General features: G+C 50.0%; 1 protein-coding gene across 2 annotated transcripts in view; it reads left to right on the forward strand.

Annotated features, from left to right (window-relative positions):
* Nucleotides 1-15,665, forward strand: part of TOX2 (TOX high mobility group box family member 2) — a 146,359-nt gene extending 130,694 nt beyond the window's left edge. For both annotated transcript variants that reach the window (XM_058287125.1, XM_071211724.1), the window contains exons 4-9: nucleotides 7,088-7,327; nucleotides 9,619-9,846; nucleotides 11,131-11,211; nucleotides 11,977-12,372; nucleotides 12,986-13,113; nucleotides 14,769-15,665. In XM_058287125.1, coding sequence (XP_058143108.1) covers nucleotides 7,088-7,327; nucleotides 9,619-9,846; nucleotides 11,131-11,211; nucleotides 11,977-12,372; nucleotides 12,986-13,113; nucleotides 14,769-14,805 — 1,110 coding nt within the window. In that variant the 3' untranslated portion in view covers nucleotides 14,806-15,665. The remainder of the gene's footprint in view (nucleotides 1-7,087; nucleotides 7,328-9,618; nucleotides 9,847-11,130; nucleotides 11,212-11,976; nucleotides 12,373-12,985; nucleotides 13,114-14,768) is intronic.
* The last annotated feature ends 1,283 nt before the right edge of the window (nucleotides 15,666-16,948 follow it).

Genomic DNA, 16,948 nt, shown 5'->3' on the forward strand with positions numbered 1-16,948 from the left:
AAATCACTTGATGAAATGATCAAAAATGAAAGATAAGGCAAATATAAGCTTATTTTTTAATAATTTTCTGCAGTGACTGAGAACAAATAATTCAGCCTTCACAATAAATATCAATGGGTTAATTTTTCTTGATTTATAAACAAGCTCCTTCATACGTATTGTGATAAGTATTTTACTTATCCCTACTTACTTATTCTTCTGTCTCTTTATTATGTACTTTCAGTTTTTTTATTTGATTATTTATGTTTCTTTTACTAGAAAAGTAAAGGAATTCCTTGCCCCCGCCCCCCCCCACACACACACACACACTCAAAAGAATGTAAAGAAGATGAAGTTTTATCTGGCTTATAAAATGTTAGGAGATTTTGTTGATCTCATAGTCACCATGAGATTGAACAACACCCTATCCCAGGTCTGATTCAGAGAAGGAAATAGCCAACCAGTGGTACCAGTGGTGCATCTCCTCCAATCCCCTACCCTCTGCCCCATTCTTTTTTTTTTTTTTTTAAGATTTATTTTTTATTTCTCCCCACCCTCTCATTGTTTGCACTTGCTGTGTCTGTTTGTCGTCTTTGTTTCTTTAGGAGGCACCGGGAACTGAACCCAGGACCTCCAGTGTGGGAAGGAGGTGCCTAATCTCTTGAGCCACCTCTGTTCTCTGCTTTGCTTTATCTCTCATTATGTTCTTCCTCCTATGTCTCTTGTTGCATCAGCTTGATGCACCTGCCCATCACATCAGCTTCCTGTCTTGCCCATCTTTTCTAGGAGGCACCAAGAACCTCTGCTCCCTGCTTTGTTTGTCTCTCATCATGTTTTTCTTCTTGTGTCTCTTGTTGCTTCATTTTGTTGCATCGTCTTGTTGTGTCAGCTTGCTGTGCCTGTCTGTCACACCAGCATGCTGTCTTCTTTAGGAGGCACCAGGAACTGAACCATGGACCTCCTATGTGATAGGCGGGAGCCCAGCCACTTGAGCCACATCTGTTTCCCTCTACCCCATTTTTTTGCTATAGCAATGCACATTCCATAATGTCCTCAAGAAAATAGGCCCGAGTCTAGTCTTACTTCCAGGAGTTTCATCCCTCTCTCCCTCCCTTCCTTCCCTTCTTCCATTTTCCTGCCTTCAACAAATATTAAGCACAAATATGCTGTGTTCCAGGAACTGTCAAAGGCACTGGGAATACAGTGGTAGACAAGTTAGCCCTCTATTTGTGGAGCTTACCTTCCAGAGGAAGAAAGACAATAAACAAATAAATCAACAGAATAACTACAGCTTAGAATAATGATGAAATAAACAGAGTAAGATATCAGAAAAGAATAGTAGTACTTGGTTAGGTATTTTAGGCAGAGTGCTCAGGGAAGGCCTGTCTGAGGAGATGACATTCAAGTTAAGAATTGAAAGATGAAGAGTCACATGCAAAAAGCAAGGGGAAGAGTGCTCTGGGCAGACAGAACTGCATGCCCAGAAGCTGGAGGCAGCCCTAGTCCTCAAGTGCTTGAAGATCTGAAAGAAGGAAGTCCAGTGGAGCTGGAGTGCAATAAGTGAGGAAGACGGTGTGCCAGAAGAGTTTGAGAGTCAGATGAGGGTCAAATAACGCAGAGCCTTGAAAGCTGTGGTAAGTGGATTATATTTTATTCTAAGAGCATCAGGAGACCAGTGAAGAATTTTAAGCAGGGGAGTAGCATGACCTGGTTTTCAGTTTTTGGAGATTCCTCTGGTGATTGTATGAAAAATAGATTGGGGTGGCAAGAGCAAGGAAAATAACAAGAGGCAGCAATGGTTTGGGAGGGAAAGAAGTGTGAGAGATTTAGGATTTATTGTAGCGCTAGAGCCAACAGTGGTGGAAGGGCCAGGGAAAGGGTGAACTCAAGGACGGTGCCCAGTTTGTGACTTGGGCATCTACCAGCGAGGATGATGTGCCATTTACCAATTTGGTAAAAATGGAGGAGGAACAGATTTAAGGAGAATGAGCGTTCCACTTTCAAGATATTAAGTTTTATGTGTTTATAGGACAGCCAAGTGAAATGTCCATTTGGCAACTTAATGTAAGAGTCTGGAGCCCAGGCTGGAGATTAGGGAGTCCATCTTACCTTATTTCAGACATTTCATGAGCTTAACATGGTCAATGAAGCCATGTGGATACCAGCCATTTCCACTCATGTCAGACTTCCAGAACCCTCTATCCATTTAAGTTCAACACGATGCTTTGAAGAGCCCATATAATTTTTTGGTTTGTTGTTTTAGGTCTGTTTTTGAAAAGATAAAATATTACAGATACAAGTTAAGGTCCCTTTCTATCTGCCTCTCCTTTTCCAGAAGGAAATAACCACTATTTCATAGTAGGTGCTTTTATGCATATACTATATTTTTCTATGTCCTCAAACACTTTACAGTTATGTTTCATGTTATAAGCATATACATAAAAGTACACGGTATGTCTCCTGAAACTCTTTTTACTCATTATTGTTTTTTAGTTCATCAACATTGATAGATGTAGCTCTGAGTCATTTGCTTTAACTCTGTTAGAATTACCTTATGTAAAGTTATCACAAATTTCACCATTTCCCAATTGATGAATGCTTAGAGTATTTCCACCTTTTCCGGAAATACAAAAATACTGTAATGAACGTCTTTGTAACATATAATATTTTAAGGTAACATCATGACTCTCATACAAATATAAAATGAACACATGTAAAAGATTTCTTTTGCTCATGAGTTAATGAGCAAGCCAGTAAGATGTTGCATTCGGTTCAAGGAGAATCTGAAGAACAGACACATACATATAGGTAATCAGGAATGCTAAAATAAATATGCTAATAGATAGAAAACTGGTTAATATAATGTTTGGAATCATATGTTCTACAAGGTTAGATCAGTTATACTTCCACCAAACAAAATTTATTTGCATTTTTATGAACAAGAATAAATTAATATCCATTTTCAACAGCTTATAGAGTTATAAAATAGTCTAGTGAAAGATAAAGGCACACTTTTCTTTAGACTCACATAACCCCCAAAGGTCCACTAGACAATGCCTAGCATTCCACTGAAAGGAATTCATTTGCCCATTTCAAAGTCTTTCCCAGTTTTTCCTGGCAGTATAGATGTCTAGTATGGCAAAGTTTCTCCATAGTAAATAGCGTGGAGTACAATTACTAGGTTTTGGGACATGTGCACCTTTCGAATATTACCATTGTCAGGCTGTTTCCTAAGGTATAAGTGGAAACCCAAACAACTATTAAACTTAGGAACAGGTGTTCAACCTCAATAGTAATCAGAGCAGTGCAACTGAAAAAACTTTGAAATAGCATTTCACACTTAGAAGATTTGCATAAATTCAAAAGTATGCCATTATCACATGTTGCAAAGGATATTTAATGACTGAGTCAGATATATCTGGTTGAGGAATTCTAAAGCAGGCAGGTGGGGCTTTTTAAAGCCCCAAACACAGATCCCTAAGACCAGTTCACCCTTGAGGAAATAGCCAACCACTTCTGTTTAGGAGTTGTGGCTGTTAGAGTGTGTACATGTCAGGGTAGGGAGAGGGGGATATTTAGAGAATAGATTTTAAAATATGTCTGTTTCTCAGATCTTTTATGATGAATATAATAATAAAGTAAGTATATATTTCACAGTGTATTAAGAACTGGACTGGAAACCAAAATCTAACTATAAGCTATTTATAAGACACACATTTAAAATAAAATGATATAAGACAAAACACCACACAGTGGATAGAGTGACAATGAAAGCAGAAAAGTAGGACTTAAGACAAAAGCATTAATTGAAGCAACAATGCTTATTTTTTTATTAACAAGAGAAGCCATAATGAAGATATAGGAGTCTGGGACATTTATGGAATGAATAATTTCACATCAATACAGATAAAATCCGTTTAAATGATAAGAGAAATTGACGGGAACATTCTTGTGTCATAGAAGGCTTTTACTCATTTTTCTTAAAATGTCACAACTAAAATAGCCAGAATAGAGAAAGAGGATCTGATTAATACAGAAAAACAAGTTTATTGAATGGAGAAACTTGTTCATTACAGAGTAAATGTTATTTCCAATGTCCATGAAAATTTTATAAAAATTGATCATATCTTAAGCCATAATGAAAATCTTGGTACATTCCAAAAAGATAAAATTCTAGGAGTCACGTTCTCTGAAAACAATAATAAAAGAACACATTAACTTAAAATACTCTTCTAAGTAACTTTGGGGTGAAAAAGAAAATTGAAACTTCAGCTGTAGAGTATTTTTTAAATACTTACATGATGCAGCTAATATTCTTTTCTCCTCAGGGGGAGAAAAACCATAGCTCAAGAGCAGGATTTCTCAATCTCAGTACTATCGGCATTTCAGGCTGCATAGTTATTAGTTATAGGGGACTGCTCTGGGCATTGTAGGATGTTTAGCAGGATCTCTGACTTCTACCCACTGGAGGCCAGTAGCATCCCTCCCAGTTGTGACAACCAAAAATATTCCCCATATTGCCAGTTGTCTTCTGGGAGAACAAAAGTGCCCTTGGTTGAGGACCACTGCCCAGATGTTTCTATTATTAAAAAAGATAAAGAAAATGAATGAGTGGTTTAATTTGAAATGCTAGATTAAAAAAAAACAATGTTATATATCTAAGATGGACATTACTGGAGAGAAAAGCAGAATTGAATTAATGATCAGAAAGGTTGTCAAATTGACTTTTTTAATATAAGAATTGATTCTTTGATAGACAATTAAAACATAAAACTTTTTGAGAAGGAACATTTTAAGAAGCAATCGTGACTGGAGATATAACTATAAAAGCCATAGAGTGGAATAAAAATGATATTATCATCCCAGGTGTGTTACTAAGGGTTAACATTTGGATGAAATGGACAATTTTCTAGTGTGTGTATGTGTATGTATATGTATATGTATAATTTACCAAGACAGACTCAAGAGGAAATAGGCAGTAATATAGACCTATCAGCCATGGAAAATATTGTGTAAGTCAACCTTTCAGAAAGCACTGGGCCTCAGATGCTTTTTGACTAACCTCTTTCTATTCTATAAGAAAAAATAATTTCTATATGATTTACACTGTTCCAGAGTATAAATAAAAATGGAAAAATCTTAGTTCTTTCTTAAAGTTTGTGTTTATAACACAAGCACTAACATTTGACAAAGATAACTCTAAAAAAAAAAATGAAAACTAAGCTAAGAGATACGTATAAAAGAAAATTCCTCAGAAATGAGGACACACCAGACAAATTCAAACAAATATCCAGGCAAAGGTAGTAAGGTACTAATACTAGACTACACTGAGTTCACAGCAAAAAAAAATGGGACAAAGAGGGACACTTTATAATAATTAACAGTTCAGTCCACAATGAAGATAAAATTGCCAGTCTTCTTTCTGCACTAAAACCCAAACTCAGATTCCCAAAGTAAAAATTTTGAGCACTAAAAGGAGAGACTGATGGAAGCAGTAAAGTCATTTACTGAGAGATTTACATCTCTCAGCCTGCATCAGATTAAAGAGCCAAAAAGTAAGAAGAGGACTTAAATAATAAAACTATCGCTGAACAAATAGCAAACGATTAGACTACAGTATTAATCTAAAGACACAATTTGCCCATTGCTTTTGAGCACTACAGAATGTGTACAAAATTTAATCATATTTGAGTCCCAAAGAAAACTTGAACCAATTTTCAAAGGTGCAAAGAGTACAGACCATATTCTTTGATACTTGTTACTAGAAATTAGGAGCAAGAAGGAAAACAAAAAAATGCTAACCACTTAGAAATTCCAAAATTCTTCTTAAATAACTTTTGGATCAAAGAGGAAATTAAAAAGAAAAAAGTAGAAAATAACAAAAACCTTACATGATGATGTCTAGGAGAAATGTTAAAGTTATGCTCAGAGAAAACATCACAGCATTAAACGTATTACTAAAAGTGAAGAATGAAAATAAATGAATTAGCATGCAACTCAAAATATGAGGAGGGAAACAACAGTAATAAAAAGCGAAGGAAGGGATAACAACAATAATAAACCTTTAAAAGGCAGAGAAAGGGATTAATAAAAATAAGTTAGATATTAAAGAATCAGAAAGCAGAGAAGCAGAAGTGATCAGCAACCTTGAGAGTTGATTGTTTGGAAGAGAAGAGAAACAACCCACATAATAAAATTTAAAAATCTGTTAGCATGCCTAATAAAAAAGAAAATGAGAGGGTAGCACACATAAATCAGAAATGGAAAATAACCACAGATGTGGAGGAAATAATTATAAGAATGTGCATTTTGGTATGCCTCCCTGAGCAGTGTGTGTATCTACAGAATGTTTAGGTTAAAGTACACAGTATTCTAAGTATGTATTTGAGTAACGCCTGTATGTAAAAAACCAGTAGTTTTCTTATATTCCAAAAACAACCAGTTAAAAAAATCCCATGGGGATGGAGTTAATAAGAAAGTCATTGACCTATAGAGAGAATAGTGTGAAAGTTTATGAAAGGGTTTATTTGTCTGAAGTATTTACAAACACTGATGTACCATAGGGCTAACCATGTGCTAGGCACAGTTAATCCTGTAACAACCCTATAAGGTTAAGTTTCACTGGTAACCGCCTTTTATTGAAGAAGAAACCAAGGCACAGAAAGGTTAAATAACTTGGCCAAAGTCACCCAGCTTCTAGGTGGCAGAACCAGGATTCCAAAGGCAGTCACGTCCAGCCTCCCTGCCCTTGGCCGTCAGGCCGCGTGGTGAGGGAACGCAGAGACAGGCCCGGTTCCAGCAGGGAAGCCCCGGTGGGTGACGCGATCAGTTCACGGCTGGACTGAGCTCTCTGGCAAGGGCTGAAATGCCCTCCAGGGAATGGTGGAGAACCCAGACCCCACCCCCAAGTGAACACGATTATGCAGGGGCCCAAGGAGAGTGGGGGAGCCACCCCGCCGTGAGATCCGCCTGTCCGGGGCCACAGCCCGGGGGGAGCCGGCCACCCTCAGCCAAGCGCCCCCCGCCCCCGGGCCGGGCCCCCTCGCGCAGGTGCGGCGAGGCGGAGGCCCGACTCTCGCCCGCAGCTCGGCCTGTGCTCCTGCCCTAGATCCAGGAGATGGTCCACTCGGACGTCGCCGCCTACGACTCGGGCCGGCCGGGGCCCCTGCTGGGCCGCCCGGGCGTGCTGGCCGGCCACATGGGCGCCCTCGGCCAGTCGCAGCTCCTTTCGCAGATGGGCCTCCGCAGCGGCCTCGCGCACAGCTCGCCGTCGCCGCCGGGGAGCAAGTCGGCCACGCCCTCCCCCGCCAGCTCCACCCAGGAGGAGGAGTCGGAGGCGCACTTCAAGGTAACGGGGGCGCTGGACAGGGGCCTCCCCTCCCGCCAGGAGAGCCGAGGCGTGGCCGAACCCTTTGCTCGAAATGAGGGGGAGGCGAGTCCGGCCAGAGCACCTGGCCGTGGGGGAGCGCCCGTGGGCTCGGGAATCCCGGCTTCCGCTGCCGAAGGCGCTGTGTCCTTGCCCAGCCCTGCCCTCTCTGTGCTCCGGGACCTCGTGTCTTAGGCAGAGGCTTCCCCCGTGCACGTGTGAGGGGGGTGGGGCGGGAAAGGCCGTGGAAACGTGGCCGCCCCGCTGCTGAGTGACCAGCGGCCGTTTCACGGTGTCGATGGCACCGGCAGGATCCCCAGGGCCCCGCCCTAAGACACCCCCACTGGGGGGCGTGCCTTCCCCCTCCCCCCCCCCCCCCAACATCCTTGGAGCTCAGGGGCGGTCCAGCCCCTTGAAGATCCTGTCTGTGGGAGAGCCCAGCCCTGCCGGCCCCGCTCCTTCCCTGGCCTCCCTCGTAGAGGGCATCTTTGTTTTACGGGGAAGGAAAACCGAGGTCCACAAAGGCCAGGCAGGAAGTGCCTTCCCAGAGCCTCCCTCAGCCCAGGACCTTTCTCCTTCGTTAGGGGCCCTTTCCCACACGAGGGCCCTGCAGTGGCCTGGGGTCAGTGATCCTGGTGCCCGCACCAGCAGCCAGAGACCCTGACTTCGTGGGCTGGAGGGGAAGCCACTGGATTCTCTTCCAGCTTCATTCATAAGATAACTTAGCCTCTAGCGTAGGCCCCAGAGCCACAGTTTTTATTCTACATTATTTTTCATTTAACAAACACTTCCTATGGACCAGACACTGTTCTAAGCACACCATGACTACTAATTCATGTAATCCACATAACAACCCTGTGTGGTAGGTACCATTATTACCTTCATTTACCAAGCAGGGAAGCTTGAGGCCCAGAGAGGGTAAGTAACTTATCCAGTGTCACACAGCCAGTGAGTGGCAGAGCTCAAATTCAAACCCAAGTGGTCACCGTCTGACTCTTAACAACACCCAGTGCCAGATATATTCAGCTGTTCATCAACTACAGGGTGCATCTTCATTCCTTATCTTGCTAGAGCCTCACTATGGTGCTGGGGAAACTGAGGCTTGGAGAAGTTGGGGGAGGGGTCCTGCCTGGCTGCAGACCCTGCCCTTTACCATCAGACTGGAGGCCTGAGGCCTGGTCCAGTTTCCTTGTCACTTCACAATGCCACTGTCATCTTCTTGGCCCCTAGAGGCCCTGAGGGTCCCAGCAGAGACCCACTGAAGTCCACAGCGAGCCCTCCCCCCCCCCCAAGCCCTAATCCAGGCTCTCCCAGGATTGTGGCCCTGGAGGCCCATTGCTGCAGAGGCCAGGAGGCCAGGGTGAGGCCCCCAGCTCTTGTGCCGACCTGAGGACGGCTCGGGGGCCTCGCTCCTCCTCCCCGCCTTCTCCTGCCCGAGGTTGCCAGCTGAAACGTGGTGGAAGACGCCACCCTTTCCTAATCCAGAATAGTCCTTGGGAATTACCCATGATCACAAAGTGGGAAGGCGGTTGAAAAATATGTACGCAAACCTTGGAAATGGGCCCCCAGAATGACTGCGTGTTCTCTTAGTGTCACACCAAAGCACTGTCCAACATGCTCACTCTAGAACTCTCTGATTCTCTGGGAGGATTCACCTTTGTTTTGACTCATTATCCATTATTGATTAGGGTATTTAACAACCCTGTAAAGGAAGATGTTAACTTGGAAGAGACTGATAGAAATGCAAATGACTTTTGTCTCATTACAAGGCAAATTAATTTTGCCCTGTGGAGATACAAAATGATTTCAGTCCAGTGGAGAAGATTAAACCCCCAAAGGTTATAGGTTTATTGCTCGGTAGAGCATTAACCAGTTTTAAAGGTAATTTAGTATACTTTCTTATCCCAGCATTCTTTCAGTGACTCTAAATCCTTCTCTTTCTCATATTTCTTTGAATTGGCTTCACCACCGTGCTGATTTTCTCATTAATGACTTAAAAACCCAGGGCTCCTACTGAGAATGTGTATGTATCTGTTGGTCTGTCCAGCCCAGGGCAGGACTGAGTTGCCCTCCCCACTGGGTTAGCCTGGCAGGGTGACACCAGCTGCCCGTGTCTGAGCCCGGGGGGGCGGTCAGCCCCCATCGTGGCCTGTGCCCGGGCAGGGCTGGACGAGCGTGGGAGCGCTGCCGCGGAAGCCAGCTCTGGGGGCGCCGCGTTGGGTTGGCGATGGCCCTTGGGCTTCCGTGGTTTGCTGACTCCTCTCACCCGGCAGATCTCGGGAGAGAAGAGACCCTCAGCTGACCCCGGAAAAAAGGCCAAGAACCCAAAGAAGAAGAAGAAGAAGGACCCCAATGAGCCCCAGAAGCCTGTGTCAGCCTATGCCCTGTTCTTCAGAGACACACAGGCTGCCATCAAGGGACAGAACCCCAGCGCCACCTTTGGGGATGTGTCCAAAATCGTGGCCTCCATGTGGGACAGCTTGGGAGAGGAGCAGAAGCAGGTGAGTACCGATCCCTTTCTGGGCCATTCCCCGAGGCTTGGTGGCCCTGCAGCCAAGGACAGATTTTGAAGCCTCCCAGCTGCCTCCCAGCAGCCGCCCAGCTGCCTTGACCAGCAGCTTAGCCCTCTGGGCCTCTGCTTCCTCATCTATAAAATGAGGACACACATCTTCGCCCAGCTTGTCCTTCCAGCTCCGGAAGTCAGCGGTCCAGGCCAGAGCTTCCTAGCCCACTGACCACTTGCCAGGGGTCCCCTCTAAAGAGGGGCCTCCAGGGGGAATAGGGAGTAGAACCAGCTTATCAGCAAATACCAGGTACCAACTGTGTGACTTCAGGTTGATTTCCCAACCTCTCTGGGCCTCAGTTTCCATTCTATTCTCCAAGCCCGTGTCCGTGCCAGACTCTCCCTCCATTACAACACTCTGTGGAGTAGCCATTGCTTTCCTATTTTGATAAGAGGAGATGGAGGCTCCTAGAGGCTGATTTGCCCAATGGCCCCACAGTGAGTTAGGATAGAGTCAGGATTTGAACTCAAATCCACAGAGCTGGGAGTCCCAGCTAGGGTGTTGGCAGAAAAGATAATAAATAAGCAGATAAATAAATGTAAACTTACACTCATGATTGTGCTATGGACCAGATGTGTGATGGCGAAAAGAGGGGGAACAGGCATAGTAATGGGGTGAGTTACACAGGTGGAGGGCAAGTATTCCAGGCGGGGCAGCTGTCCATGCAAAGGCTAGCTGGTGGGAAGGCGCCTGACAAGCCCGTGGGCTCACAGGAGACCAGCACGGCGAGCGCGGAGCCTGAGAGTCCGCCTGGCACAGGTAAGGCTGGAGGCAGGCTGGGGCCAGGCCACATCTGACTCTGCAGAGACAGGGCCCCTCAGAGCCCCTGTTCTGATACAGATAGCCTAATGGTGAGCCACCTTTGCATTCTAGAATGAACCCTACTTGTTCTTTGAATGTTCATCTGGATTCCGTTTGCTTTTATTTTAATTAGGACTCCTACACCTAGATTCACACAGGTGGTGACTTGACCTAGAGAACCAGGGAGGGGACACCTGTTGCTCAAGGGCACACCAGCACCTTGGCTGAGAAACTGGGGTGGAGCCTGCTCTGGACTCCCTGTGCAGTGCTCCCCGAGGCAGGCCAGTGGATCGCTGACCCAGCTCCTGCTCCCACTGCCCTCATTCAGTGGTGACCTTGCTGGCCTTTCCTTCCCAGGCCCCTGGGCCAGGGTCCCTGAGGGCTTTCTTCCCAGCGCTGCCCCTGTCTTGGATCTTTCAGGCCTACAAGAAGAAGACGGAAGCCGCGAAGAAGGAGTATCTGAAGGCTCTGGCAGCTTACAGGGCGAGCCTCGTCTCCAAGGTAACACCTGGAAGCCCCAGGCGCAGCCCTATAAGAGCAGGGCCACTCGAGGGCCGGAGCAGGAGCCAGGGGACGCAGGCATGGCGAGCACTTGGAAAGGATGGGCTGTGCCCACGCAGTGCCTTCCACATGCACCTTCTGTGTGCCAGACTCATGCCGGGCACTTGCCGTTGCATCTCATTTAATTCAGTTCTCCCAGCTCAGAGGTTTTGAGTAACTCACCTGAAATTATCCAGCTTGTTAAGTGGCTGTACTAGGAGTTAAGCTCAGTGTTGCAGGTCTTCAAATTTGACATTCATTCTCACGCTACCTGCCTCCTCTGAGAATACCAGCAACTAAGGTGCCAGGTGTGGCTGTGGAGGTGTGGACCGGGGGCAGAGAGGGTTGTCCTGAAAGCTGTGACAGAGGACATGGCATCTGGGTTGGACCATAAGGGCCCCAGTAAAGAGGACATCCAAAGGAGAAGGAACAGCATATGCAAAGGCTCAGAGGCTGAGGAGGAGCATGCATAAAAGATGACTTGGTTGGATGATGCCAGCCTCACTGGCCATGCTGAGGAGCATGGAGCTCCCCCGTGGACAGGGGAGTCCCCAGGGCTAAAGGCAGAGCCAAGTGTCCTCAGAACCCTGGTCAGTCCACCGATCTCTCCCAAAGGCCAGAGAGCCAGCCTGTCCAGGTCAGTGGGTCGCAGAACCACCTGGTCTCACAGCCCCGGTTCTGGCACCTCCTTCTTCTCCAGAGTGACCGGTCTCTGTCTCCTTCCAGAGCCCCCCGGACCAGGGCGAGACCAAGAGCACTCAGGCGAACCCGCCAGCCAAGATGCTCCCACCCAAGCAGCCCATGTACGCCATGCCAGGCCTGGCGTCCTTCCTGACGCCGTCGGACCTCCAGGCCTTCCGCAGCGGGGCCTCTCCCGCCAGCCTCGCCCGGACGCTGGGCTCCAAGGCGCTGCTGCCGGGCCTCAGCGCTTCCTCGCCGCCGCCACCCGCTTTCCCGCTCAGCCCCCCGCTGCACCAGCAGCTGCCACTGCCCCCCCATGCACAGGGCGCCCTCCTCAGTCCGCCTGTCAGCATGTCCCCAGCCCCCCAACCTCCTGTCCTGCCCGCCCCGATGGCACTCCAGGTGCAGCTGGCTATGAGCCCCTCGCCTCCAGGACCACAGGTAGGCAGCCCTCCCACCGCCCCTTGGGAGACGGGCGGCAGCTCCAGGTTTCACATCCTGGCCCTGGCACTCACCGGCTGTGTAAACTCAGCCCAGGTGCCTTACCTGTCTGAACCTCGGTTTCTGTATCTATGAAGTGGGTCCAGTACACCTTACGGGAGACATCCTGGCTGCCAAGTTGCCAGATAGAGCCTCAGGATATTCCAGACCCTTCTTTCACCTGCTGTCCATCTCTGTTCCTTAAACCCCCCCCCCCACAGTGGTCCACAGAGGCTGTTATGGGCTCATGTAGTCCTTAGAGGTCATCTAGCCCAATAACTCCATGTCATAGATGGGGAAACTGAGGCCAGAAAGGGAAAGGTCCTGAAGGCAAAGTCCTTTGCCCTCTTCTGCAGCTAAGACAAAGGTTGAATTTTTCAAAAGGTGCTCTACTGGGGAAAAAAAGAAGCATTCCAGGCAGAGAGGCAGAATAGGGATTTTGTGTAACCCAGAAGTATCTCTCCAAGTGCAAACAAACCAGGCGCATAAATCCCATACTTCCTCCTTGCTGCCCGAGACAGTCCACCCCTTCGTCTCTCCTTTGCAAACCTGTCCCCTCCTTGCCCCTTTGCAGGACTTCCCTCATATCTCTGAGTTCCCCAGTGGTTCAGGATCCCGCTCACCCGGCCCATCGAACCCCACAAGCAGTGGAGACTGGGACAGCAGCTACCCCAGCGGGGAGTGTGGCATCAGCACCTGCAGGTCAGTGCCACCGCATCCCACCGTTGGTCGCTCCTTCGCTCTGCCGATGCATGAAGAGTGGGAACAGGTATGACAGGGGTGTGGGGAAGAGGCCAGAAGGGTTATGGAGCAGGGGCGAGTCCCGGTCAGCCACTGCCTGGAGCTCCTCTGGGCACTGGGCACTGGAGGCATCCAGGAGACGGTGCGCAGCCAGGTGAGGCTCGAGCAGGGCCCCTGCTGGGGACACCAAGGCAGGTCTTCAGTCTTGTCTTTTCTCCTCCATCCCTCTTTTTCACAAATGCCTCCCTGTGCCATTCGCTTCTAGACCCCCCTGTCTTAGTTTGGGGTCCCTAGAAGCAGAGCCTGCAGCAGGAATTTGAGTGCATGTGGGGATGTTGTTGGGGGTGGTCTCAGGAGATGGGGCGAGGGGGCAGGGCAGGGGAAAGAGGTGAGCCAAGACGTGGGCACAGCTGCAGCCCGCTCACACGGGGAGCTCTGCAGCTTGAATTGCACCACGGAGCTGGCCCCACCTTCCAGCACAGCCATTCATACCCTCGTCAGCGCGCTGCCTCTTGGGGATTGCGGACCCCTGGACAAGGCAGTTCCCATTCAGCCGAGGGCAGTTCTCCAGAGAAGCAGGAAGCTGGGGGCTTGGTGACAGGGGACTGGGCGAGGCGCCAGCAGCGTACAGTGCACCTAGGAGAAGGGACCCCACATCCAACCTGAAGATCACGATCTTGAAAGCCTCCCCTCCCATCCCCTGCAGCCTTCTTGGTCCGTGCAGCCTCCTTCTCCCTCTGCCACCAAGGCTTTTTGTTTCAGGCAGCAGAAGGGGCAACTAGAGTGGAGGAAGCCCACTTGAACTTCACTGCCTGCTCTGGCTCCCGTTCCACTGGCAAGAACAAGGCGTGTGGCTGTGCCGGGGAGCGGAGCGCGAGCAGCTCCAACAGCTCCACCACAAAGGCACGGCAGAGCACTAGCATTGGGTGGACAGGGCATCCTCTCTGCTGCTCTGTGCCAGCCTTCTAGCCTAGGGACACCCCACGCTGCCAGGCTGGCCGGCACAGCCTCCTCTTGGGCTCTGAGCCAGCAAACATAGCACACAGCCCCCGTTTCTGCCGTGCCTGGAGCTTCTGCAGGGCAGACCCTCAGCTCAGCAGGAACTCCCTTCTCTGCACCCCAATGAGGTGCAGATCCGACCCTCGCTAGTTTCCCCTCCCCCAATCAGAGAACCGGGGGTCTTTAGTGGACATCGCAGTTTCCCACTCTGAGCCTCACTTTCTGCAGCCTGGGGGTCAGACCACAGCCATGCCCTGTTGGAGAAACGCAGAAGGCTCCTGCCCTCCTTTCATTCTGTTTGAAATGTCGAAATGGAAACCTAGGGATTAAAAGCAGATCTCATAGCCAGGGCTGTGATGAAGGACAGACAGCTGCTGCCTCCTCCCCTGGGGGCAGACGAGCCCCTTCCAGAAGTCCAGGAGGGCGCATAGGGCCTACTGGGTGGACGCTTAGGGAAGCGCTAGCCCCGTGTCCCCCTCATCACCCGGGGGCAGTGGACTCCCGGGCATGGGGCGGAAACGCGAGAGGGCAGGTCCCGGCTTCTCCTGGGCCTGGGTCAGGAGGGCCAGGTGGCCCCGGGTGGGGTCCGCACTGACAGCCGGTCCTCTCTCCCACAGCCTGCTCCCCAGGGATAAATCGCTCTACCTCACCTAATCCCGCCGTCCCCCCCTCCCCGAGGCTCGCTGGAAGGGCACTGCGCAGAGCCAGGAGGGCCGACAGCAGAAGAGAGGCCTGGGCAGGAAGCAGGGCGGCCCCCCGCCCCGGGTCGGGCCTCTTCCTCCACCTCCCGCCGGACGCTGCCGGCCCAGAGCGCGCCGCCCCGCTTGCTCCAGGTGGCTGTCCCCCACTCCTCGCCGGGCCCTGCGCACGGCACCCTGTGTCTGGACGCCTGGCTCAGGCCCAGGCTCATGCGGGCTGCCCCGGCGGACGGAAACACCCCCCCGGGCGCGGGGGCCAGGCCGGCCGCAGACGTGCAAATACCATTTTCCGGTGTGAACAAAAGATTACAAAACCTATAAACTGTTGGCTCGGTGTAAGTAGTTGACTAAGTGTTTTAGAACTGTGCTGAAGACATCTGTAAGATTATTTTGTGGGAGGGGAGAAGTAGCTCCCTTTAAGGTAAAAAAGCGTTTTATATGACCCTTAGCACATTTTTCTGAGTTTTATTTGAAGGGAGATGTGTACAGAAGCGGAGGCCAAACCACCCCCTGTCGAGACCTGGGCGCCCGACGGCCACCCGCGGAGGCGTTGCTCTTTTTTTTTTTTTCCCTAAACCATGTGTCCATCTATTTAAAATTGCCAACCATGACTTTTGTCTATTTATGAAGAAAAATGGAGAACAAAAATTGCGGTTTATCAAGTGTGCGTGGTTTTTTTTTTGAGTTTTTTATGTTTGGGTTTTGGTTTTTTCACGTTGTCTGCAGCTGTTTCCTGGCCCCGGGCAACGTCTCTCTTGGTGCCCAGTGCTTCTCTCAAATTTCTTTATAATAAAACTTCTGAAAAGTTGAGAACCACTCTGCGTCTGCTTGCTGTGTAAACCAGTGGCCTCGGGGGCGGCTTTCCGAGGACAGCCTCGCTGGCAGCGCCCGCTGGGGTCTCCGAGCGGCCGACGGGGCCTCCCCGCCCCCGGCTGGACTGTCCCTGGAACGAAGGCCACGATGGCGGTGGAAAGCCATTAGGGGCGAAGCACACCAGCCCGCGGGGCACCGGCCGCCAGCGGCGTCGACAGCAGGTGGCAGGGGAGCCCCTCCCGGCGCCCCCTCAGCAGACGCGCCTCTGTGCCGTGACCCCCGGCGTGGTGGAGGAGAGAGGCGCCCAGGGGACTTGTTCTTGACGGGGTATTGGAAAGCATCCAGAGAAGGGACGCTGGCCCTCGAGTTTCCCACCAGATGTGTTAGATGGTGGTACTTTAAAAAAAAGGAATGATTATGTGACTCGGTCAAGTGTATCTGGAAAAAGATAGCAACGGCCTGGTGCAGAGGAGTTGTTCTGGGGCTGCGGCCATCGGGCCCTGCAGCTCAGACATCTCGGGGTGGGGAAGGGACCCCCCTACCCAGCCAAGCCGCGCCCGAGAGGGAGAGGCTCCCCATTTACGGGCTCTCCTACCACTCCTTCTCCAGGCGCCACAAACCCTCCTGTTTCCAGATGACAGCCCTCAGGGAAGGTTTCTCTGGGCAGTTTCCTCTCTGGAGGGTGGTTTTTAACCCACTTCAGGGAAGAAAACCAAAGAAAACCAGCAGGCCATCCCATCAGGGGCGTCCCTGCAAGACAGAGCATAAATAGTTCGTGTGGCGACATTTCCCTCGTGGGGAGGCTGGTCAGGGGTTGTTTACTGTTCGACTCTGGCTTTGGCGAGTGCTAAAACAGCCTGCGGGTTCTTCGCAGACAGCCCCAAGGACGTGAGGCTCTCGGTCTCGGAGGCAGCGGCCGGAGCTCGGGGGTCCTGAGGCAGTGTCCCTGGGCCCAGGCTGGCCCCTCACCTGCGAGGGAAGCTTCAGGCTGAGCCTAACCCCTGCCTGCAGGTATCAGGGGTGTCAAGGGGGTGTCCTGGGGCCCCAGGGGTAGGAGCAGAGCCGGTGGACTGATGGAAGGCAGAAAACCGATGCAGACCCAGGGAGAGGACGAACCACCGTGGGGGGTGAGGGCACCACACCCAGGTCCCCTCATTGACCAGAGCGCCCACGATCAGAGCTGCCCCAGCCAGGTCCCCTCACTGACCAGTGCACCCACGGTCAGAGCTGCCCCTTGTCTCGGGCATGGACCTTGGCCTAAAGGGAAGCACCTCACCCAGGAGGTT

This window comes from Dasypus novemcinctus, chromosome 24, assembly GCF_030445035.2.
Source record: "Dasypus novemcinctus isolate mDasNov1 chromosome 24, mDasNov1.1.hap2, whole genome shotgun sequence".
In the NCBI taxonomy this organism is placed as follows: Eukaryota; Metazoa; Chordata; class Mammalia; order Cingulata; family Dasypodidae; genus Dasypus; species Dasypus novemcinctus.